Source organism: Suncus etruscus, chromosome 4 (assembly GCF_024139225.1).
Source record: "Suncus etruscus isolate mSunEtr1 chromosome 4, mSunEtr1.pri.cur, whole genome shotgun sequence".
In the NCBI taxonomy this organism is placed as follows: Eukaryota; Metazoa; Chordata; class Mammalia; order Eulipotyphla; family Soricidae; genus Suncus; species Suncus etruscus.
In genome coordinates this window covers 70,586,958-70,613,447 of record NC_064851.1, presented here as the reverse complement: position 1 = coordinate 70,613,447, position 26,490 = coordinate 70,586,958, and the positions used below count along the sequence as shown (strand labels likewise).

Sequence of the window (26,490 nt, the reverse complement as noted above, 5' to 3'; positions counted from 1 at the left end):
TTTATAGGTAATATCTACAGAATATAATCGATGAAAAGCAACCTGAGAATGAGCTTGTCTTTTGGCAAACAGAATAAAATTTTATGCTTGCGTTCCAGAACACTGACAAGAAAACTGTCTGAGCACAGAGCTGAGTATACCACCCCCCATAAGCATTGTCAGTGTGACCAAATCTTTTTTGCCAATTTATTCTAAAAAAATAAATATATAAGTATTACAGTAGTATATTTAGAGTCCTTATACCTAAATAATTTGGTGCTTTTAGAAAGCTTGTGATCTAATAGCATTGTGTTATTTATATTTTAAAATTACAATTTTTTATTGAGTTGTTATATGTAGATGCTTATATTTCATTTGTAATATCTGCATTCTAGCTGTATTTTTTTTTTTTTTTGAGGAACAGACGGCACTCTTAGGCAGTGTTCTGGGTACTTCTTTGATAGCTGATACTTGTCCCAGAAAGGTTTTTGCTAGAGGCCAGAGATACAGGTCTCCTCAACAGTGCCGGTAGCAGGATATGAAGTGCTAGGACTCAAACTAGGTCCCGCACATGCTAAAATTGCCCTCACCTCTGTATTTACTGCTCAACCATTTAGCTAGTTTTAAAAATATTTTCAAGATGCATTATAAGGAAAATTGTGTGAGTTATAATTGTAATTATAATTAGAAAGTTATAAATGCTTCATTTATTGTTTTTCTTATTCTAAATTTTAAGGTTCAGCAGTTGATCAACATGGATGAAGTATGCTATGAAAGTGTTTTGAAGCAAGTAAAGGCTGGACACCAGGTATAAGTTTCTTTCTTTTTTTTTTTTTTTTGAGAAAGCCTGATGATCACACTTACGAATTTTAAGATTCTTTGAAAAGATCTTTAAAGAAAAATTATGAGACAAGTACTTAGTTTGTTATTTATAATATTTTTATCTCTGGATATTGATATAAATGTTCACAAATAATATTAATCATCCTAATAGGTCATGCTATTTTGATCATGCAGTTATTTTTATTAAACAATAGAGAGGAAAGATACCATTATTTTACCACTCTTGCTTTCTCTTTGCTGATATTGTTCTGTTGCATACTGGAAGTTGACTATCTCCAAGCTAACACTGGTTTTTCTCTGGACTCAAGATGACTCATTCCTTTTTTTACTTTTGATGTTACTTGTCAGTTTTATTTTTAAACATCATTATCCAAAATGCTGTGAGAGAGGAATGATTATACTTGTTTGCATAAAACTTAATCACTGCTTAATTATGCATGGCTTGGGGATTATTTTGTGTTAAGGGATTATTTTTCCAGAGTATTATTCTTTGATGCCATGTAAAATGAAGTATTTTCCATGCCTTTGGTCTTTCAAATTTGGAGCCCAATGAACAAAACAAATCAAAGATGAATTTATATTCAGAGCTTAGAATAGTACCTACCTTCTTGATCCATTTTACCCCTTTTTTAAGAAATGATTTTACAGTTACATTCATAATTATGCCATAGAAAATCAAGTCCCTCAAAATTGACTTAACTAAAGAGGTGAAAACTAAAAAGCATTGCTTCAAGAAATAAAAGAGGACAAAAAAAATGGAAGTACACTCCTTGCTCATGATTGGAAGGATTAACATAATTAAAATAGCAATATTCCCCAAAGTATTATACACATTTAATCCAATTCCCATGAAATACATGACATATTTCAAAGAAATAGATTAGACACTTCTGTAATTCATATGGAACAAGAAACTTCAATGAATAGCTATTTGGGGAAGACAATTGAGTCATCACTTTCCCCAACTTCATACTGTAGTAGAGAGTTAGTCATTAAAACAGCATGGTATTGGAATAAAGACATACTCTCAAATCAATGGAATAGACTTGAATATCTTGAGACAAGTTCTCAGGTATACAATCAGTTAATCTTTGATAGAAGAGCAAGATCTGAAGCAAGAAAAGACTCTTCAACAAGTAATGGAAATATGAGCAAGGAAAGCCTTTTCAATGGTGCTAGGAAAATTGGTCATCTTCATGCAGATCATGAACTTGGACCTCTTTTTAACACTCTGCATAAGAGTCAAATAAAAATAAAGACCTTGAGATGAGAACTGAAACCATAAGGTACTTAGAGGAAAATGTAAGAGTTCTTGAATCTAAAGGCATCTTCAATGATGAAACACCATTGATCAAGCAAGTGGAAGCAGAGATAAACCAATGGTACTATATTAAATTAAAAATCTTCTGCACCTCAAAGAAATGATCACTTGGATACTAAAATTGCTCATGGATTGGAAGAAACTGTTCAACCAATACCCATCTGATAAGGTACGTAAGATATATAAGACACTGGTAGAACTTAACAAGAAAAAAATAATCTAACCCCATTATAAAATGAGGAGAGATGAACTGAAACTTCCTCAAAGAAGAAATACAGCTGGTCCAGTCATTTTGGAAAACAATATGAATATTCCTCAAAAATTTAGAAATAGAGCTCCCATATGACCCAGAAGTACTGCTCCTGAGAATATTTCCTATGCACCACAAAACACGATGCTGAAAAGGCATCTGCACTACTATGTTCAAAGCACTATTCATAATACTAGCCAGAATCTGGAATCAGCCCAACTGTGTGAGAACAGATTAGTGGTTATAGAAACTGTAGTACATCTACACAATGTGGTACATCTGCATACAATATACAGTACATAATATGGTACATCTTTGCAGCTGTTAGGAAAAGTGAGGTCTAGAAATTTTCTTATACATGAATGGATATGAAGAGTATTATCCTAAGCGAAATGAACGAGAGGAAAGAGATCAACATAGAACAACTCTAAATATAAATTTCATATTTAAAGAAAAGATGGTTTAGTAAATACAATAGTAAAGACAGAAGAGACAAGGTTCAGGAGGACTGGTCCATGGTAGCAGTTTGTCACAAATTGTAGTTGAGTGTACTTGGGGCAATGAAGAGACTACTATGACAATGATTGGAAATGATCACTTTCTATAAGAATTGGGTGATGAAAGGAGGTTAAGTGATACCCCTTCAGTAACAATATTGCAACCAAGTATTTAAAAGGAAAGGTGGGAAGAAGATGGGGAGTGAGGGAGAGTGAAAGAGAAAGAGAGGGGAGAGAGTGAGAGCGAGAGATGCCTGACACAGAGGCAGATAGGGGAGTGAACAGGGGGAGGACGAAGGACAGGAGGGAAACGGATTTTGAAGATGGGAAATGTGTACTGGTGAAAGGTTGTATGTTGGACATTGTATGACTGAAAATCATGAACAACTTTGTAACTATGTTTCATGATGATTTAATTAAAAACACAATTTATGGGCCCGGAGAGATAGCACAGCGGTGTTTGCCTTGCAATCAGCCGATCCAGAATCTAAGGTGGTTGGTTTGAATCCTGGTGTCCTATATGGTCCCCCGTGCCTGTCAGGAGCTATTTCTGAGCAGACAGCCAGGAGTAACCCCTGAGCACCTCCGGTGTGGCCCAAAAACAAAAACAAACAAAACAAAACAAAACAAAACAAAAAAACACACACAATTTACTTTAAAAAAACAATTTTACAGTCCTGTCTAATGTGAAGAGTACGTGCGTGGTATCAAGAATAACTTTTTAAGATAAGAAATTGTAATTATTTTAAATTGCATAATAGTGACTTCTTTTCCTAATGATTAATAAATGCTTGAATTTGCTAAAGATTATGTCTATTTTTTATTGAATTCTTTCATCAGTCTATAAGGCAGATACTATCCTCATTTAGCAATGAAAAAAATTAGGTTCTATGCAAAAATGATTTATAAAAGTCAGTTTTCTAATACACTTTCTATTCCATACTATGTGAGTATCATCTCAGCTAATTGTAGTGTCATGTCACCTTATTTACTTGACATAAATGCTCTCCTTTGATCCTAATTAGAGACCTGTTTTGTGAATGACATTATTTATCTTACCAAGAAGACATTTAAGACCAGAATATGTTTTTTAATCATAAAGTTGCCAAATACTAACTAAAATAAATCCTCTTGGAAAATGCAGCCTTGAATAAAACAATATTCCTCTAATGTTTAGTGTTGAGTAGAATTTCTTTTTTCTCATCAATTTTATAATCTAACAGCATTGAACAAAATGTTATCTTAAGATCTGCTGTACTTGTCCTTGGTCAGAAGCTATGGTGTTTTATTCTATAAAGGTCTGTACAGTAATATTTTAGGACTTGTGGATTTTTAGGCTTAGTATTCTCCTTTATAACATGAAAGGAGCCTTCGCCAGAAGTGAATAGGTGTGGCTGTGTTCCAATAAAACCTGATTTACAAAACTATGCTGCAGCTGCCTTTAGCTTTCAGTCTTTATTTTCCACCTCTACTTCTGAAATGCCTCCTGAGATTTCCTTTGAGTGAATGTCTGATGATCCTAAAATGCTCTCTAGAGAGATTTTAGAAAGCATTTTAGATAAAATCCTAAAAGAGGGAAATGTTCTATGATAATAGTTCCTCACATAATATCCTTTTGTCCAGTGTTGTTTAGAGCTCATGGTAGACTTGACTCCCACCAGCATACGAGTAAGGTTTCCTTGGTAGCTTATGTGGAATATGGAGAGAGACAGTAGCCTCAAAAGGAATCTGTTCCTTCCCTCTCTACCCACCTCTGTTATTGGAAAAGTGCCTGAAAATTTAAGGACTGATGAAAATCTGCTGAGAACCCTTGCACTTCATGGGCATTTGGGTCCCCTCTGCCCCTAAAGGCAACTGTCAAGCTATGCCTAAAGTCCACTTGTGCACAGTGTAACAGATGTTTTCTTGATACTTGATTTCTGGGGGAGTTGGGCACTCAGGCTAGAGTAAGGAATTCCTTTTTGGAGAAAAGGAAAGTTAGTCCAAAATCTTAACTGGGATCCTTGAATCTTTTGCTTTTCTCTCAGGGTTCCATCCATACTGGGTCTGAATTTCTGCATCTCAGTGGTTTTCCAGGCTACCGAGATGGGTCTTTTGTGTCAGAGAGGTCTCCATACCTTTGGACTGGTTTAGATTTCACACTGTTCTTCCCAATGTACATTAACAGGGTCCCCCATTTTCCTGCCTGCAAACTTCATGTTTCACTACAGCATTGATAAGAAAAGTAATCTGTTCCAAGCAGGAACCAGTGTCTGTGGCAGGGGTCCTCAAACTTTTTAAACAGGGGGCCAGTTCACTGTCCTTCAGACTGTTGGAGGGCCAGATTATAGTAAAAACAAAAATTATGAACAAATTTCTATGCACACTGCATATATCTTATTTAGAAGTGAAGAAACAAAATGGGAATAAATACAATATGTGGCCCACGGGCCGCAGTTTGAAGAACCCTGGTAGAGTTTGTATCTTTACCATATCTGTTGGTATTTTGTTTGAGGGCCATTGGGCACACTGATTTAGTCCCATACTCTAGAGGTTCATTGGCTTTCTTCATTCTGAGGAATTATGAGCAGGGTGGAGTACCCACTTATATAGAAGGGATATCATGCCTTGATTGGTTCGCACTTTGCATTCTAAACTGATAGTGGACCATGAAACTGAATTGGAGTAAGGGGTTAGAAGATAATTATAAAATGCTATTTAATATTAGAAGAAGTTAGATAACATACAGAATATTGGTCTTCTTTTTAGTAGAAATATATTGGAAGGAACATTTTATTTTTCAATTTGCTTATTAAATAAAAAGATTTTAAGTCATTTTGCTACAGTCATTTTCTAGGGTCCTGTCAGTAAGTAGGACTAAACTCATGCTGTGAAATAGGAGCACAAATTCAATGTAATTGGCCAATTTTACCACCAAGGGGCATTTATTTCTAATTTTATATTTAGAAAACATTTCAACTAACAAACATACAGGCTTATAATTTTAAAGAATTTTGCTATATTAGAAATATTTCTCATCAACTTTTTATGAAGAAAATTTCATGTTAGGGCCAGAAATATTCCAGTGGGTAAAGCACTTTTCTCGTTGAACCAGTTCCAGTTTTAGCACTGGATATAGTAACCAAATACCATCGAGAGTGATCCTTAAACACAGGGGCAGAAGTATTCCATAAGCAACTCTGAATATGGTTTATGCCCCTCTCCTATATAAAAATAAATATGTTACATATTTAGGTTTGGGGGGTTGCTTTTATTAGTTGAAATGGGAATTTCAGTTGATGGTGCGAGTTTCTGTTTGGAAAGGACAGGGAGGCTATGTGTAACCAGGGTCAGCTATTCTGTATTATGAGGAACCTGAAAATTGAGAATTCAGAAAGGCTAACTGTAGGCAAAAAGATACATGAAAGAATTACACGTACCTTTTGTAGGTACCTCCACAGTTTTCATCCTGGTGAGGATACAGGATTTTAAACTGTCTTCTGCTCTCCTCTCTTCTGAAGGAAAGGTATTGTGGGTATTTGTGAAGCATGTGTTTAGAGTTGAAATTTCACTGAAGTATTTCTAGAATCAGAGATCAGCGATGTTTTTTAAGTTTTTCATTCCAAACTAGGAATAACTAGGACTGTGCTAAGGTTATATCTTCTGAGAGTTCAGTCTAAAAGCCCACACTTCATGTTTTTGAATGAGTATTGCTTGTAGGTTTTTTTTTTTTGAATTATACAATTTTTTAAAAATAGAGGCTGGAAAGAAATAGTACAATGGGTAAGGCACTTGCCATGAATATGACTGACCCAAATTTGGTCCCCCGACACTGTATATGGTCCTTCAGGTCCCACCAACAGCGAACCCTGAGTCATCTAAGTCCTACCAGAGTGATTCCTGAGTATAGATCCAGGAGTGAGCCCTTAACAACACTCGATTGGGTCCCCAAAACAAAATTTATATATAGATATAGGCAAACATATATCTATATGTGTATGAATATAGATATATAAAACTACAAATAAACTATATTACTGAATTTTTCAGTTGCATTATTTTCTGTTCTAACATGATTATTATAATTTCTTATTAGCCATTTAAAATTCATTTGCATGTGGACATTTTAAGTTTTCCTTCTTCAAAATTAATTATAATTAATAGTCACAAACATTACTGAGTTGTAATTACACTGTGTGGGTTATTATTTATTCACTTTTTCTAATAGGTTTCAAACAGTTTTGTTGTTTACACATGATCTAAACCAGTGTTTCTCAAAGTAGGAAGCTGGAATAGTACAGGGCACTATCGGAAAATAGTGTGCAGACGAAATCACTTTGCTTTAAAAATGTATTTCTTGGTTAGGGCTGAGAAGCTGAGTGTTACTTGTCTGGTTTTTTTTTTTTTTTTTTTTTTCTTCTAAAATTGGGAGGTAGGCCAAATAAGATTGGGAGCTTTTGTCTATAGGTGTTTTTATTTAGGTTCTAAGTATCAGGTGCCTTTTTTAGGTTTGTTTGTTTTTTTTTTTTTTGGTTTTTGGTTTTTGGGTCACACCCGGCAGCGCTCAGGGACTACTCCTGGCTCTATGCTCAGAAATCGCTCCTGGCAGGCTCGGAGGAGCATATGGGATGCTGGGATTCAAACCACCTTCCTTCTGCATGCAAGGCAAATGCCTTACCACTCCGCCATCTCTCCAGCCCCTCAGTTTATCTTCTTCTAAAAGAGAATTTGTGCCTATGACATGTTAAGCAATGTCCCAGTGTTGTACAGCTGGATGGCATTAGAGTTTTGTGCCAGTCATTATGTTGACAGCTCCCATCTCTTCATAATGTCCCACTGCACTACTGTCCCTTTGCCTTTGAGCTGACACTATATTACGTTCTTTATATTTTGCAGTTATCTATTATTAAGGAAGTGCTTTGTACTACTTTGTATTATATATTATCTGCCCTGTTTTTATTGTACTATTGAAACATTTACTTAAGAAAAATACTCGGGCCCGGAGAGAGAGCACAGTGGCGTTTGCCTTGCAAGCAGCCAATCCAGTACCAAACGTGGTTGGTTTGAATCCCAGTGTTCCATATGGTCCCTCGTGCCTGCCAGGAGCTATTTCTGAGTAGACAGCCAGGAGTAACCCCTGAGCATCGCCAGGTGTGTCCCAAAAAACAAAAACAAAAAGAAAGAAAGAAAGAAAGAAAGAAAGAAAGAAAGAAAGAAAGAAAGAGAGAGAGAGAGAGAGAGAGAGAGAGAGAGAGAGAGAGAGAGGGAGGGAGGGAGGGAGGGAGGGTGGGAGGGAGGGAGGGAGGGAGGGAGGGAGGAAGGAAGGAAGGAAGGAAGGAAGGAAGGAAGGAAGGAAGGAAGGCAGGAAGGAAGGAAGAAAAGAAAGAAAGAAAAGAAAAATAGTCTAATAGAATTCAGGCTACATTTTTATATTTTGTCCATCTTGACCCATAGTGCATTCTGAATGGATTATAACATTTTTGTTGTCAGAACTGACTTACATAAAAATTGTATAAGTTGTATTTTTAATATAAGTATTAAACATATTCCTCTAAATAGTCTTGTCATTGTAGTATGCTGTAAGGTTATGATTTGATAGGTATTTTTATTTTGTTTTACAATTTTTATTTGTTTTTGTTTTTGGGTCATACCCAGCAGTGCTCAGGGTTTACTCCTGGCTTCATGCTCAGAAATCGCTCCTGGCAGGCTTGGGGGACCATATGGAATGCCGGGATTCAAACCAATGACTTTCATGAAGGCAAATGCCTTACCTCCATGCTATCTCTCCGGCCCCATTGTTTTACCGTTTTTTTGTTTTTTTTTTGTTTTTGTTTTTGTTTTTGTTTTTTAGGTTTTTGGGCCACACCCGGCTCAGGGGTTATGTTTTACCATTTTAAGGCATTGAGGGTGAGGTGGTTTCAAAGAAGCATGGTTGTTTTCTTACATATAAGAAAAACTCACATATAACTTCTGAATCATGATTATGAAAATAAATGCTTTTGAATGCAGTAATTTTCATACTTTGGGGGGGATATATAATTATACTCAGAAAACCTGTCTTACGCATTTTGTGGGGGGAGGGAGGCAATATGTACCTTCCAAGTGGTGCTCTGGAAGTCCATGGACGCACCTGGTGATTCTTAGCCAACCAGGTGATGGTTCAGTCAGTGCAGTACTGCTCATATGCTATTGATGCATGGGTCACTCTCACTTTGGTGTTGGGAATTGAACCTGAGTAGTACTCTCCTAGTCTTCACCCTAACCACTATACTATTTCTCAGCCCTCTTCCCTATACTTTTTTGTTGTTTTTGTTTGTTTGTTTGTTTGTTTTTATTTTAGCATTGGTTACTCTTAGTCATGCTGGGGACCATGTGGGATACTGGGATCAAGCCCAATTAGGTCATGTGCAAGGCAAAGCACCCTACTCTGTGTGTGTGTGTGTGTGTGTGTGTGTGTGTGTGTGTGTGTGTGTGTGTGTGTGTGTGTGTGTGTACTCTCCCCAGCACTCTTTTCTGTACCTTTGTTTCACACTATATTGCTAGGTCTTAGCTTCTCTCTTTGTTTTTTAAATGTAAGTTTAAATCTGATTGGTATACGGACAGGGCAGATAGTATAGCAGGAAAGGCACTTACCTGGTATGCAGCCCACCCCAATTCAATCCCTTGCACCCAATGTAGTCCCCCAAGCCTGCAGTGAACCCTGAGTACAGAGTCAGGAATAAGATCAAAGCACTACTGAGTGTAGACCAAAAATAGAACAAAAATGCAAATATGATTAATATGATGTAAAATGACTTAGCAGCAGAAAAATAAGTTAAAACACTTAATGCTTGTGCAAGGAGTCTATAGTTAATTCCATGACAGTACACGTCAGGGGGGGAAAACCCTGTATCTCCTAGGCCAAAGGAATTCCCTCTACAATATCCCCAATAGTTACTGTGCCTATGCAGAGGGGAAAGAAAAGAAAGCACAAAACAATAATTTTTCCACATATTTATTTATCGATTGATCGATTTTTTGATGTCTTTATATTATTGTAGAGATTGAAGTTGATGTCTCCAATATTATTTTATTTTATTTTATCTTTCTCTTTCCTTTTGCACTCCAGCATGAGTTGATTTCAGAACCGAGACTGTTGTGTGGTGCTTGTCTTTATTGCTGTGGTGCTCACTGGATATTTAATTTGATATTTCTTTCTGTATTGTGGTGGTGTTTCAATTTCCTTTTTCACATCCTCTCTCAAACTGAGGTTGAAATCCTCTGGAAGGACTCTGCCTATTTTCAGCATATTTGACTTCTTTTTTTTTTTTTTTTCTCTTATTTTGTACCCCAATCTATTGCTTTTCTTTCCTTCAAACAAAGCCACATAACTCGATTTATCTAGCTCTTCTTCTTAAATAGAGGGGAGACAGGGAAGGGTACCAGGACCAAACAGATATATGATCACTAATAGTGAGCAGGACAAAGAGGAGACCCCCTACTCTAGCAGTCCAGGGGGTGTTGGTGGGATATATGCGTTGCAGAAAGGAAACTGGGATGGGGGGGAGGACAAATTTGGTGATGGGTATTCCCCTGATTCAATGTTGATATGTACCTAAAATACTACTGTGAAAGATATGTAAGTCATTATGATCAAAATAAAAATTAAAAAAAATTTAATGCTTGAACAAACCAACAAGGCAAAAATGAGACAGGAGAGAAAGCTGCTGCTGCCTTGAACATGAAAAGGTGCAGAAACAGCAGTTGGGAACATACTAAGTACACTTGGCCATTTCTATCTCTCCTTCCTGTCAGTCTCTTAGATAGTGGACATGGCTAAGGGGGGAGAAGACAGGACCCCTAAAAAAGAGAACACTGGTTATGTATCTTCCTCTCTTGGCCCCTAACTTGTGGCCAGATTGACAGCTCATCTTTGAGCATGTTACAGGCATGGAAAGCTACAGTTCTCACTTAGGGGGCCTGAGATCAAAAGATAGTCAAAGGAAACAAAGAGCAGTAGAGCCACATGGGCCTTGGAACCCTAAAGACATAGTAACTTGTTTTAAATCAGTGCATTTTTTTATGTTTACTTTAATTATTCATCACCTCATGTTAACCACTTTTCTGTGACATAATTTAAGAGCAAAGTTCTATTGTTTTCATTTATTAATTTTTTCTATTTTATGTGTAACTTTGGAGATGTTTTTTTAAAGTAAAATCTTTATTACAGTCTTTTCAAGGAGGTCATTTTGTCCATAAGTTTTCCATTTGCAAGTTGCTCTGCCAAGTGTTTGGCTTCTAAGTTCGATAAGTGATAGCTTCGGCTGATACCTTTGTAAGAAGTCCAGAATTGAAATTGCAGTGTGTTACCTATGAAGGAGAACTATTAACACATTTTGATTTTGGAAGTTTAGGTAGATATCTAAAGTACTAGGCTATTTGTTCATTGTGTAACTCATCACACAAAAATTGTTTCTTCACAGTAGTGGCTCATTGAAATTTTATTTTGGTGGGCTTAGAGTCCTTAATTTAATTATTTACCCCCATTTTTTCTCTTTGAAGAAATACATTCACTAAGCTGTGACATTATATACTCTGCTTTAATTAAGATGCTAATAACAAAGAGCTTCTTGGTAGTATAGAGTTGCAGAATTATGTTTTTTTCCTCTGGTAATTGAATTTGATATGTAATACCAATTACTAGCTGGTTTTGCATGAGATTCCAATTGGTGTATTTTAATAAAAGAAATTTGTCTATCAGAATAAGAGATACATAATTTTGCTATCTTTTTACCTTATCTAAAATGCTGATAGACAAGTTAAATTTGGTTTAATTCATTCTCATCAATTGTGATGACTGAAATCTAATACATTTTTATCTAAGAGTTTTTGCTGTTTCAAGTGTTGTCTATATTTATATGTAGTAAATTGTGGGGGGATGCTTTGCTTCTGCAACTCAGTTATAGTTAGAAAGAATTGCACAGTAGTTTATTATTTTGATAGCCTGGACTCTTTGGGGACTATGTATAACAAACTTTAAATTTATTTGTTGCCTACTAGATATATTTTAGCAATTACTATACAGTCAGTATAAATTTATGTCAGCTGATTATAGTCCAAATAAATGAACTGAGTTTTCCTTCTACCACCTTATATACATACTCTCTGCCATCTTGTTAGAATTATTCCCGTGAAACATCAATTTTGTTTTAATTAGAGTTATTTAATTAATATTTGGGGATTTGCCTTTCCCAGTTTTCCTGAATTCAATTTTCTTAGAGCAACAAGTTTTCAGACCATGGTCAAGTTTAAAATGTGCGTTCCTAAAAAAAAAAATATATGTGTGTGTGTGTGTGTGTGTGTGTGTGTGTGTGTGTACACATGAGGAGATAATTCTCATACTAAAAATTAAACTAACAGCTGTCTCAAATGTATTAATGAATTCATTTTGCTTTTTGTTAGATTAAATTATAAGGGAAATTTCATGTTCAAAAACCGTGCTGGTATTCTTTGATAAGTACTGTTCCATGAGTTTCAGTATACCAATTGTCTAAACTTGAGTGCTTGTGTACTTAATAGATTTTATGTGCAGCTTTGCCTTAAAAGTATTAAAAACAGTAGGAGGCAGTTGTGTTCCATTCAAGCATGTGCAATGACAGATGGAGAAAACCTTTTCATGTTGACTTTTCAACAGTCATACTCTGCAAGACTTCAAGCTCTTCTTGGCTATTGGGAAATTAAAAGTTGGCGATTCAGCCTTTAATTTTGATCCATCTGCTCAAACTAATGAGACGTCTCATTTGTAAGCATCTCTTTGCATTACCAAATGCAAGTACAGCTTTATCATTCCAGTTAATAATTCCCCTCCTCCTGTGTAACTTGCAGAATGGGAAAATAATTGATGCCTTAATTCTATTGAGATTTTTCTTGTTCTACAAACTTTGTTACAGTTATAGGAAAAGAAATTAGAAACCACCCTCGAGATTACGGCATATTTAGTAAGTTAACTTGTTCTTTCTTCACATTATCTAAAGTGTTAACATCCTAATTCTGATTTCTTATACAAAATCTATATCCATTTAAAAGAACAAAATGAATTTCCAGTGAAAAATAGAAAATAAATGCATCATCTCCCATGTTTAATGCTAAACATAGGTCTCACCTCATTCATATTTGTCTTTTTTTTTTTTTTGGTCTTCATTGTGATTTCTTAGTAGATGTTTCTAATAAAAAAGAATTCATGCCTCTCATTGACTGAAATAATAATGGATGAAGTACCCCTGGAAAAGGGAGAAAACTTTGTTAATTTCTTAAGGAATATTCTGTAGACTATAGACCCATGAAGGAATGTTGAATCCCCTCCCCCTTTTGGGCAGGTTCACACCCATCGGTGCTCAGGGTTACTCCTGGCTCTGTGCTCAGAAATCTTTCCTGGCAGGGGGACCATTTGGGATCCCGGGATTCCAACCACCGTCCATCCTGGCTTGGCTGCTTGCAAGGCAAATGCCCTGGCTCTCTGCTATCTCTCTAGCCCCTTTAAATTTATCATTATATAGAGACCAGTGAGAGAGTAGAGTGGTTAAGGTGTTTATCATGCACATGGCAGGCTGATTTGGGGAGGGTCACATGGTCTGGGGCACCACACACTCCACCCATACTGCAGGGTACTCTATATAAACAGAGTTGCCTCTTTTTCCTCTTGACAGAGAATGCTGGGAGGGGTTTCTAAACCTCCCGAGCACTGCTCAGTAGACCCCACCTCCATTTTTTATTATACATATTTATTTTTAATTTTATCTTATATAGTCATAGTCTTTTCTGCTAGTATTAAATTATTTAATTTCTTTTTAAACAATATCTAATGAGTTATCATTATGCTTCCACTTATTTTAAGTTGATACATTATTTCTTTCAGATTTTTATTCAAATCCCAGCAAAGTAACTTCTGAACACTATTAAAATTTACATTATAAGAGGACAAAGAAAATTCTGTTCTTCTAAAATATAGATTATCACAAGGCAGACAGGTTCAATTTTATATAACATAGTTCCTTTTTTTTTTTTGGTGTGTGTGTGTGGGGGGGGTGTACATCATCCTCAGTGCCCAGGGCTCTGTATAGAGGGATCACTCCTTGCAGGGCTTGGAGGTACCATATGAGGTACCAGGTATCAAAGCTGGTTTGACTGCATGCAAGACAAGCACCCCTACCTGCTATACTACTGCTTTGCCTTCAGTAGTTTTATTGATCTTATAAAGTTTTTTCATTAGAAAAGGAAATACATTTCACAAAGAAATATTAATATTTAATTTCCCCTTTGTTGCTGTGAGCATTACTTTCCACCAGAGTTTAAGGATCTTCCTGTAACTAATATAATGTGTTCTTAGAACAAGTGAATCAACACAGTTATAAAAATAGTAATGAGTTACTTTTTCTGTTTCTCATCTCATCCTCAATTCATTATTTCTGAAGTATAATCAGTATTTCTGAGTAACTTCTGAACTCCAGAAATTTTAACCTACTCATTCCCCTTTATAGTTTTCTATCATTGCCTCATTTTATTTTATTTTTTTGCTGTCCAATTTTCTTTTTCATAGTGATCAGCTCCAGTATTGGTTGGGCCTACCAAGGCCACTCTAGCAGGGCTGGGTGGGACCATGCAGTGGATTGAAATGCTCTTGACCGGAGCATTCATGTTTTAATTAGCAAAATGTAATGATAGTACAGGATCCTTTGTTCTCTTATAGAATATTATTTTTTAACCATATTACGGTATAATTTTCTTCTATTTGTTTTGTCACAGCTCCGGAATTTCTGACATAAAAGCAACTGTAATTATTTAACATTGCATATCTGCTTTATACATAAAGCTAATGAAACATAAATGTATGTTTTGTAACGCAACTCAGTGTCTTTACATTAGTTAAATTATATGCAATTAAATATTGTAGCCTGAAAGATTCCATTTTGATTCAAAACTAATTTAAATAAAATATTCCAGATTTAGAAAGTGAATTTATTTTTTGTTATTTGGTAATAATGTAGTTTTTGAAACATAAAATTTCAATATATATCAACGAAATAAATATAAAAGTAACAGAATCATCTGTTGTATTAATTTCTTCCAAATGTTTTGCATATTCTATATTTTTATTCTCATAATAATAGTCTAATTTAGTAAGGTTTTTGCCACTGTTATTCAGATTTTTTTATATTCTTTAAGTTATAATCATAAAATACATTTAAGAATTTCTAACCAATGTTTGACTGCTTGTAGCCACTTATATAAACAATAAAAAATTCTCTAGACAGCTCTGCAAAATGTTTTACATTAAATTGTCAGAAGTTAATTTGACAGCTATTTATTTCATTTTGGAAAATTATATATTAAAACTATAAAGTGATTTCCAACTGATATTTGGATCTGGAAGCCATTAGTAGATACATTTAATAAACCTAACTACCATGACAGGCATTTATTGTTACTTCTGAGTAGCCATTTTTTGATAAAATTGAACAAACACTGTGAAAACTGGGGATATAATTTTGTGTTTTAACAAAATATGATGGAAGCAACTGTTCATGTATTTACTCAGAGTGCAGAAAAGGAGCTGAATATTTAAACTTAAGTACCTATTGCCATTTTTTACTGACTTTCTATAACTGAGTTTTTAAGTTATTGTGGTAGCATAATTAAGAGATAAGAATTATGATTTGAGAGTTAATTTTATGGAAGGCTGCTCTACTGTTTAGGGGGATAGACACTCATGACATTCATGGCAGTGTTCTACCTTTTTCAGGATTCTGGCAATGTCAGGGTGCCCTGTAGGGCCAGGAATTCAATGGTACCCATACATTGCAAGACATCTGCCACTTGAACCACATCCTTAGCTCTAGGATTTTTTTTTGTTTGTTTGTTTTGTTCTGTTTTTGGGATCACACCTGGCAGTGCTCAGAGGTTATTCCTGGCCAGGAATTAACTCCTGAGTGATGCATGGGGGAGTGGAGTGAAAATAAGAATTGAGGATTAAACTGAATGCAAAGTAAAAACTCAACTTGCCTCTAGGATTTTGCTATGAATAGATTCACACAATCTTAGATATTCTCTAATTTTTCCCCTCACTGGTATACATGATAGGAAATGTATAAATTTATTTATATCAGAGTATTTCCAAATTGGGTAGCATTCATCAAATTAGTGACTGTTTCCAAAATATAATCTGAGACATATTAATTTAAATTGCTTAGTATATTGTCAGATAGAAGTATATTTGCTGGGCTGGTATACACAGTGGTAAGGCATTTTGCCTTGCATGCTGCCAACCCCGGATGGACCTGGGTTCGATCCCCACATATGGTCCCACGAGTCTGCCAAGAGCGATTTCTGAGTGCAGAGCCAGGGGTAACCTCTGAGAGTTGCTGGGTGTGGCCCCAAACTAAAAACATAAAAAAAAAGTGTAGGGCCGGGCGGTGGCGCTAGAGGTAAGGTGCCTGCCTTGCCTGCGCTAGCCTTGGATGGACCGCGGTTCTATCCCCCGGCATCCCATATGGTCCCCCAAGCCAGGAGCGACTTCTGAGCGCATAGCCAGGAGTAACCCTTGAGTGTCACCGGGTGTGACCCAAAAACCAAAAAAAAAAAAAAAAAAAAAAAAAACCAAAAAAAGGGTAGCTGCTTTTGTTTTGTTTTGTTTCATTTTTGCAGTATCATTCTCTTGGTTCTGGTTTGTAGATAGTATATTTTTCTTTTTATTTTTTTCCCTAATTTTAATGGAGAGGCTTAGTTGAAACATAGAGTACAGATTTGTGAAGAATTGAAGTATTTTTTTTTATTTTTCTAAATGTGACCTTAAAATGGAGATAGTAGAGTCAGTCTTAAAGGAATTATTGTTTTGTGATTTTTCTCTTTATAGCAGATTTACTTAGTATAGCTAGAAAATTTGATTTAGAGTATATAGTTTTAGTAGGATTTCTTCTACTCAAGTAAGTTTATGAAATGAAGTATATTTTTACCAATATATTTTCAGGTGTGTTACTTAATAATATTAAGAGTCCAGAATAAGGAATTGTAAACAGTGATTATTATCTAAGGAAAGAAATGAAAAATATTGATAGAAATCTTAAGATACATTTTCATATTGTTATTATATTGAAATTATATTCAGTCCTGAACATCTTATAATGATGGGTAATAATAGGCTTCAAGTTCTTCAAGTCCAGTGGCATCTGTAGAAATGAAATTGTTCTCTCACTAATGAATTTTATTTGCATAGTAATAGACTAGCTAGTCTTGCTTAATTTGCTGTATAGCATAGCTGTTCCTATTTTGGGACTGTCAATAGCAAATGTCAGTGCAATTTAGACTGTTGTGGGAGGTCAGCAAAGTATTTTTCTGTGATGTGTCGAAAGATTCTTTGTTCCATCTCAGCCTCTATTGGTTTGGCAGAAATTTAACAATAGTTAGGTTGATTTACATTTGTGCTATGTTACTTAACTAGGACTAGTGTGGGTTAGGTCTGATCATTTAGATTTTAGCCATACTTGAGAACATCTTTGACATGGCATGATTTCAGAGTTCTTGGCTTTTTAGAACTTCATCTTTCAGTCCTTTCATCATTAAAATAAACATTACACATATTTTGACCTCAGTATATGTTCTATACAATTTTGGAGGGTATATAGTATTTAGGTATGTAAGACTTTAAAATTAATGAAAATTATAATTTAGTACTTAAAATGTACATTCAAACATACAAATGGAATTCTAGACCTCTGCTGAAGTAGATCATGATCATATCTGGGATTTCTTCTGTGACATTTGTGTTGTTAAGGGGAAGAGTAGTATTGGTAGATGCCAAGTAAAGGCATGGCTGTACTTACCATACTTACTGTACTTACCATACCATATACGTACTGTATATGTACATATATGTACTGTACTTACCATACCATATACGTGACCCATATCTCAATTGTTGATCTTAGTTCTCTTTTGCTGCATTAAGACAGTGGAGGTGGCTTGAGATTTTTTTGTTTTATTTTACATAGGGGCTACACCTTGGCAATGCTCAGATGCTATTCTGTGCTCTGTACTTGAATATTGCTCCTGGAAGTGCTCACAGAATCTTGTGGTGCTCTGATCTAACAAAAGCCTTCTGCTTTGTACTCAACTCTTTAAGCTTTCTCTCCAGCCATAAAAATGATTTGTTTTGTTTTGTTTTGTTTTGGGGTCACAGCCCCCAGTGCTCATGATTACTCTTGGCTCTGAATTTGGGATCATTCCTCTTGAGTTCTGGGCAGCATATGCGATACTGGGGATTGAACCCAAATCAACAACACTGTTGTATGCAAAGCAAGTGCCCTACTTGCTGTACTATCATTCCAGTCTCCTGGATAGAATTTTCAAGCTAGGGGCTGGCGAGATAGCATGGAGGTAAGGCATTTGCCTTCCATGCAGAAGGACGGTGGTTTGAATCCCGGCATCCCATATGGTCCCCGGTGCCTTCCTGGGGTGATTTCTGAGTGTGGAGCCAGGAGTAACCCCTGAGCGCTGCTGGGTATGACCCAAAAAACAAAATAAATAAATAAATAAATAAATAAATAAATAAATAAATAAATAAATAAATAGAATTTTCAAGCTAAACTATTGCAATAACCAAGAAATATTTTTCAAATACCTAGTGTGTTTCAGAGAGTGATTAAAAATAAAGTGAAACAAGAACTACATTATTGATATTTATAACTGATCAGGGAAACAAAGGTAACCAAAATAATTTGTACATCAAAGGTATAGCTATACATAAAATATATAATAATATAAAACATAAAATAATAATAGTAGATAAAATGTACAAATATGCATTTAATTTTTACCTACTTTTATAGCTATAAATAATTTTACTCAAGTATAATTTGTGTTATTTACTTTTTTGACCATTTTAGCTACTTGGCAACTAGCTTCCCCCTCAAAGTGACTAATTTGTCCTTTTAACATGCCACCTGCCCAGAGTTGGAGTTAGTGATTTTTGCATGCAAATCTGTTTCTCTTTTAGCAGAGAATTATTTTGGTGGGGGGGGGGGGCATAGGCTACTTCCAGTAATACTCCTTCAGCTTGTGATTCTGGGGATCACCCAGAATTGTGCCATCTCATTAATGCTCAGATGCCTCTACCACCATACATCTGGTAGTGTTTACTAATGTCCTGTAGGAAGTGCTCAGGAGACCATGTGATGCTGTTACCAAACCCCGAATCCTTAACAACTGTACCATCTCTCTGGCCCTTTTGAACTAAGAATTCCTCAGATATCTGTCATTTTCAGACTATTTCAAGGTGCTGAAGGTGCCATAAGAATTGCTTTTGGGATTTTCTTAACGGAATTTCTCAGGACTATTTCTTTTGCTTTAAATATGAAAAAATGCAGCAAAAGATTTTGTTGGAAGAAATACAAGTCAAAAAATAAATTCGTTTTTTTTAACTACTTAGGCAACATTGATTTACAAGACTCTGACTCTTATGCTTTAGTGCCATTATTAGTATCTCAGCCCACCATCAAAGTGTCACTAACTCTATATCATAAAATCATAGTCCACTGAGCCCTTATCCCCTTTTCAGTCATACTCTCCTTCCCACCTCAGGAGTCTCAGTACTGTGGTCTGAAAAAGAAATGTTTGTTTTCCTTGGTCACTGTCTTTGTTTTGCTTTGTTTCTTTACTGTACCATGTAAAAGTGAAATCATTTGGCATTTTGTCTTTCTCTTGCTGACTTATTTTACTTACCATGAACCCCCCAGTCCCATGTTGTAGCAAAATAAAAAAGCAAGCTTTTATTTCTAATTGGTAAATTCTTTAATCCCACTGTATTTATATTTATTGCCTCATAGTCCGCCCAGCTGCCATTTGGTCCTTGGATTATTTCTGTATCATGGCTATTGTGTGTTGAATATGGTTCTGCATCTATCTCATTGAATTCATGACTGTGTTCTTTGGATAGAAGAATTGCTGAATTAAAGGTAGTTCTACCTTTTTATTTAATTATTTATTTTTTGGTTTTTGGATCACAACTTGTGACGCTCAGAAGTTGCTCTTGACAGGCTGGGGGTAACATATGGGATGCCGGGATTCGAACTAGGGTCCATCCTGTGTTGGCCGCATGCAAGGCAAATGCCTTATTGCAGTGCTATTGCTTGAGCCTCTGTAGTTCTACTTTTAAGTTTTGAGAAACCTCTCTGCTTTTCCCCACAGGAGTTGAATCATTGCTGTTTCCAGCTTTTATGATCTTTGTCATTTTTCAGAGGTGTGAGCTGATAACTCTGTTATTTTGATTTGCATTTTCTGTAATTTTGATTTGCATTTTCTGTAATGCAAAGTGAGCATTTTGTTATGTGCCTGTTGACTACTGGTGTACTTTTCTTGATGAATTGTTTTTAGTTTTCTATCCATATTTTGATTGGATTTGTGTTAAGTTTGTGAATTTTTCATAATACAAATGTTAACTTTTTTCAGATTGACACCTGAGCCCATATAATGCTTTAGATGGAGTGTTAATGAGCACAAAATTATCTTTTCACTTCATTGTATCTTTCTTCTTTGTTGTTTCCTAAATACCTAATTCTACCTATTTATTTACTTCCTTAGTTTATTTTGGGGGGGGAGGGTCACACCCAGTGTTGCTTCAGAGCGATTCATTGTTTTGTACTTAAGAGTGAACCCTGGCTGTGCTGAAGGTAGTGCGTGGAATTTGTGCTGCTGGTGATTTGAACTGGGTTTTGCTGCATGCAAAGTAAGCCCATTTCTCCTGTATTTTCTCTCCAGCCACTGATTCTTTGTAATGTGGTTGTAATTAGGTTTGATTCCTTGGTTTCTTTCTCCTCTGATCTGTTCTTTGTGTGTACGAACATGGAACCAACAGATTTTTGTATATTAATTTTGTAGCTACTATGTATTTATTTCTTTTAGTAGAGTCTTTAAGGTTTTGTATGTATATTAGCAAGTCATCTGCAAAACTACAGTTTTATTTCACCACCCATTTGTTTTTCTTGCTTATTTTTCTTGCCTACATTTTAGAGATGAAAACAAGTAAATTTGCTCATTATTAGGTGCAGAAAAGCTGACCTATAATTCTGATAGGGCTATTTAATTCTAAATTGGCATTAAAAATAAGTTTCTGTATAGTTTGATTAATTTACATTCATCTTTAAGATAGTATTCAAAATATTTCTCAGTGTAGTATAAGTTAGTTTGGTATCAAATAAGAGGAGTTTAGCCCAGACAACTAAGAAAATTTTCAAACAAAATTAACTTGAACATGTTTTTAAATATCTTTGGGTGATTATGATAAAGTAAAATTAGTATTTTGATTATTTTTATTTTTATATTATATAAAAATATATAACATTTTCTGTGCTTAGACAATGTTAAGGCATAATTATATTTTCTTCTGTTACATATTGGTAATGTTAAAGTTATTTTTGTTTGTAAATTTAACGTGAGTACTAAAAAATAAATCTAGATCTCAAGTTAATTGAATGCATAATTATATAAAATAAATTATGATTAGGGGTACATAATTGTATATTCAAGCTTTAATTGGAGGGCATAAAGTTTATTATATCTAAGAGATATAAATATGCTTAGTTAATTGTTAAAAATATTTGGTTAAGTTAAAAAGTTTATAGTAAAAGGCAATGAATATATTCAAAGTATTTTTCTGTTCTTTGAAAACTGTCGTTTTTCTTTTATTAGTCTCACCATATTTCGGAAACTGCTAAAGTTACTATTTTGTGTTTTCATTTGTATTAGTGTCCTTTATATGCAAAGTATTTATCGTATGTTTTACAGTGGACTTAGCTAAAATTGTTTTGATATGTGCATTGTGATTTTTCTATCATTACATAATGCATTGTCATCCAACTTTATTATTATTTTCTACATCTTGCTAATCAGCTTTTTTAAATTTGGGACCACACCAAATTGAAAGCCAGGGGTTATTCCTGGCTTAGCACTCAGGAATTAATCCTAGCAGTATCAGGGACCAGCTAGTATGCAGAGGATCCAACCCAGGTTAGACACATGCAAGGTAAGCACCTTCCTCACTGTACTACCTCTCTGACCCAATAATCAGAATCTTTAAAGGGTTTATGGATTTATTTAACCAAATATAGTAGGTAAAGCTCCCTATAACACAAAACATAGAAATGATAAATTTTATTTATTTATTTATTTATTTATTTATTTATTTATTTATTCTTGGGTTTTGGGTCACACCCGGCATTGCTCAGGGGTTATTCCTGGCTCCATGCTCAGAAATTGCTCCTGGCAAGCATGGGAGATAATATGGGACGCCGGGATTCGAACCGATGACCTTCTGCATGAAAGACGAACACCTTACCTCCATCCTATCTCTCCAGCCCCGAATCGATTAAAGTGATTCACATAGCAGAATTAATGGATATATTTTACATTCAGGGCAATGCCTTAAATACAATTCAGTAATGATTCTCTGAGTCCGTTTCTCACTTATAAGCGCAGGATTCTCAAGGAGAGCTACAGATTCTCAGTGTGAGTGAGAGATTCCAGAGGTGTCTAAATTGCTCAGCATAGATCCAATTACACAGGTTAGAGCTGCAGAACCACTTCTCTCCACTTCACATTACCTTTCTTAGTTTATTTGAATAATTCAATGCATGAAGACTAGCTAGTGAATTATTCACTTTTCTGATATAGCTAGTACAAGATAAATTAACCTTGTTTGAAGTAGTTTGTATTTTCATGGTATATCTGTTAAGCAAAAGCTTTAAAAAGAATGATTTGTTTGCCAGGATTATCTGATAGTAAATACTAATTATTAACTAAGTACTAGTTTTTATACATATAATTAGTAAGACAAATTTTCTGAAATGTGATTTTTTTTCTAACTAAGTTTTATTGGCATAAGTCAAATCTGGTGGTTTCATGTTGCTCCCAGATAATACTTTTTATATTGATGTCTGTCAGGATATTATTTTTCATTACTGAACTTCATTCACTTCATTACAAATATGAACAGCTTTGATTTAAGAACTCTCTTTGACTTTGAAGTTCACAATTTGATTTTTTTAAATGCTCTCAAAATAGTGCTTTTTATAGATTGTCTCTCAGATTACAATTTTTGAAGTTTGTGATAGCATTAAATATATCCATGTTGGGATCAGAGCTATAGTAAAGCAGGTAGGGCCTTTGTCATGCACACAAGTGACCCAGATTCAATACCCAGCTCTACCATAAGTGTTCCCTGAACACAGACAGCAGTAAGGCTTGAGCACTGACAAGTGTGTGTATCCCCCAAAAAATATATATACATGTGTACCTTTAAAATGATCAAAAATTGAATCAGTAGAAGCCTAATTTTATTAGATATCAGTGGAGTATGTGCTAAAACATTTAAATAAAACTGGTTTGGAAAATTAGTTTTGAATAATTGGAAGATAGCTTGACACCATATCCTGATGATGGATTCAGTAAATGTATAACTATAACTACATTCTATATTTTTAAATTAGGGGTTAGAGAGATAGGTCAGTGGGTAGAGTGCTTACTTTGAATGTGACTGACCTAGGTTCGATCCTCAATATGCCAGATGTCCCCCTGACATCTACCAGGAGTGATCCCTGAGCACAGAACCAGGGCTATGCCCAGAACATCACCTGGTCTGGCCCAAATATAAAACAAAGGAACAAAGGACTTTGTGAAAATGGGGCACCCTTAACTTTGTGATTTTAGGTATTTATAGAATGAATGCCTGCTGCTTGATGTTAGCACAGAGAGTACTGTAAGAAGTGGAAAAAAAAGAGACAGCAAGGGAATGTCAAAATTGATAAAAATGTAAACTTGGCTTTAGGAAATATCCAGGAAGGAATTAAAACTACAGAAATAGAAAGAAGGGTTTGAAATGTCAAATCTGAGCCCAATTCTTTTCTATTTTTTGTTTTTCTTTGGACTACATCCAGTGATGCTTAGGACTTACTTCTGATTTTCTGCTCAGGGATCACCCCCAGAACGGGGACTCATGACTAGCCCATGTAAGGCAAGAACCTCATCTGCTGCACTCTCTCTCTGGCCCCACCTGAATAAGTGGTACACTATTAAAACCCATAACTTCCGTTTTCTCATGTGTGTGATATTTTGTAAAAGAGGAAAGTTCTTTTAATGTTCTAAATATACTATCATCAAACCAATTTAGTCCTAAAATCATCTTTAGGGCTTTTCCTAAATTTTGCTTGCCTTTTTCTTTTGCATTCACAGCAGTTGTCTCTTTATCACTATATATTACGCATTCCATTACAAAAAGGAGGACTTCTTTGGTTGGGTCTATCTTTCCCAATCATGGCCTTCTCAATAAATGTTTAGTTTAAAATATATCTCTAAGGATCAATAGAATTGGACATAAGGCGCTTGCAATGTGGCCAATTCTGGTTTGATCTCCCAACACCAAAAATGATCTCCTGATCCCTTTCAGGAATGATCCCTGAATATACAGACAGAACCGTTAAGTGGCCTAACAACCACTCCCCACCTCCAAATAAAATATTTCTTTGACAAAATAATTTTTCAAATATTGCCTTTAGTGGAATTGCTAGTGGTACATGGATAGTTTCATTGGGTGAGAGATTTTATCGAAGTCAAAAGAAGAATGATTAGAGATTTTCTTAGAGCATTCCCACGAGTATGGATAGCTCTTGAAGGTAGAGTAGAGCCTCTTTAGAGCAGGGGCATAATTTGAAAGGGAGATGGTTCTTCCTTCTTGCAGATGCTGATTAGAATGCCAGATTTATTGTTAATTGTTATCAGGGAATTAGGAACCATGAGAAGGTTGTTCTTGGTAACTTTCTATCTGTGCAGTCAACGATCTTTTTGCAAAAATAATTCCTGCATGGGGCTGGAGTGGTCGCGCAAGCAATAGGGCATTTGCCTTGAACAAGCTAACCTAGGGAACCATTATTTAAAACCTTGGAACAATGAGGACAGAACCTATAGTAGCGTAGTGCTCCACTACAGATAACTATTGAATATTTATAACATGTAGAATAAAACCATTCAAAATTATATATACTTGATAATACAGGTATGGTCATATGTCCACAGCACTGCAAACTTTTTTTTTTTTTTTTTTTCGGGCCACACCTGGTGACGTTTAGGGGTTACTTCTGTCTACGCGCCCAGAAATCACTCCTGGTTTGGGGGACCATATGGGCTCGTCCTAGGCTAGCGCAGGCAAGATAGATGCCTTATGCTTTGTGCTACTGCTCTGGCTCCCGCATTACAAACTTTTGTCAGATTTCTCTTGTGGTTTATAAATATATTTGAATCACAACTTCCTTGTACTCACCATGCTAACCACAGAACAGAAAAACATTTCTTTTCTTTTCTTTTTTTTTTTTTTTTTTTTTTTGGTTTTTGGGCCACATTCAGTGGCACTCAGGAGTTATTCCTGGCTCTGCATTCAGAAATCACTCCTGGCAAGCTCAGGGAACTGTATGGGATGTACGGAATTGAAACTGAGTGCATCCTGGGTCAGCCACATACAAGGCAAACGCCCTATGACTGTGCTATCACTCAGGCCAAAAAAAAAATTTCTTGACTGTTTTCACAAATGATTCTTTTCAAACCATTAGGTATCATTTTTTTTTCCTATTTAAAGTGAATGCTTTAATACAGGGCTCTCAGTTTTAAAAATTAAGTTTTTTAAAATTTTTTTATTAATTTTTAAGTTTTTAACTGTCAATTATCAAGCACACAAAAACATATAAATGACCATCACTTAGCTTTAATAAAGCTTTTACTATTTATTTAGTAGATCAAATCACATTTGACTTTTTTTCAATTATTGTTTCTGTTTTGAGGCCCAAGTTGGCAGTGCTTAGGCCTTATTCCTGACTGATCTCAGGTATTATTCCTGGCAAGCTTAGAGGATGATAAGGAATGCCAGGGACGAATCACATTGGTTGCATGCAAGTCGAATGCCCTATTCTTTATACTATCTCTTTGGTCTCCTTTTGGATTTTTTTAAAATAAATTACCTGGAAAGTAAATTACATCCTCCTTTCTGTTTACCTTAATTCCATTTCCTCCTACTTGTGGTAAACAAGCCACTTTTAATCTTTATAACCCCATAAGATGTGAATACATTTACGGCCAAATACTTTCTGAAAGTGTAATTTGACAATAACATTTGAAAATATTTAAACAATATGGCACAAATAATGACTTCTAATCATAACTGCATGGAATGTGTAATTTAAATCCGTTATATTCACTAAAGCTATAAAATAATGATAAAATATTTCTCATTAAATATCAGAAAGCATAAATATATACATATGTATGTATAGATTATTTTAGAAGTCATTCTTCATTGCCATGTCAAGTGTCATGCGTCATAATCAGATATTAATAGTTTTAAATAGGGTGTGCCATACTTCCAGTGAGGAAAATCAGTTTCTGTACTTTCATCTTTTGTCTGAAGACAGTAGAAATTCAGACAGGAGAAATTCTGTCTTCATCTACAGTATATCCAGGGTTTCCAATCAAGATACTTTTTGGAAATTTTTATAAGTGCACAATCTTGACTTGCCTTCGGTTTACTTGATCAGAAAGAAGAATAAGGTGTA

At 35.2% G+C, this 26,490-nt stretch overlaps 1 protein-coding gene across 1 annotated transcript in view; it reads left to right on the top strand.

Moving 5' to 3' along the window:
- ASCC3 (activating signal cointegrator 1 complex subunit 3) overlaps window positions 1-26,490 on the top strand; it is a 329,628-nt gene that overhangs the window by 131,878 nt on the left and 171,260 nt on the right. Inside the window, exon 12 of the mRNA XM_049771320.1 lies at window positions 716-787. Within this exon, the coding sequence (XP_049627277.1) occupies window positions 716-787 (72 nt within the window). The remainder of the gene's footprint in view (window positions 1-715; window positions 788-26,490) is intronic.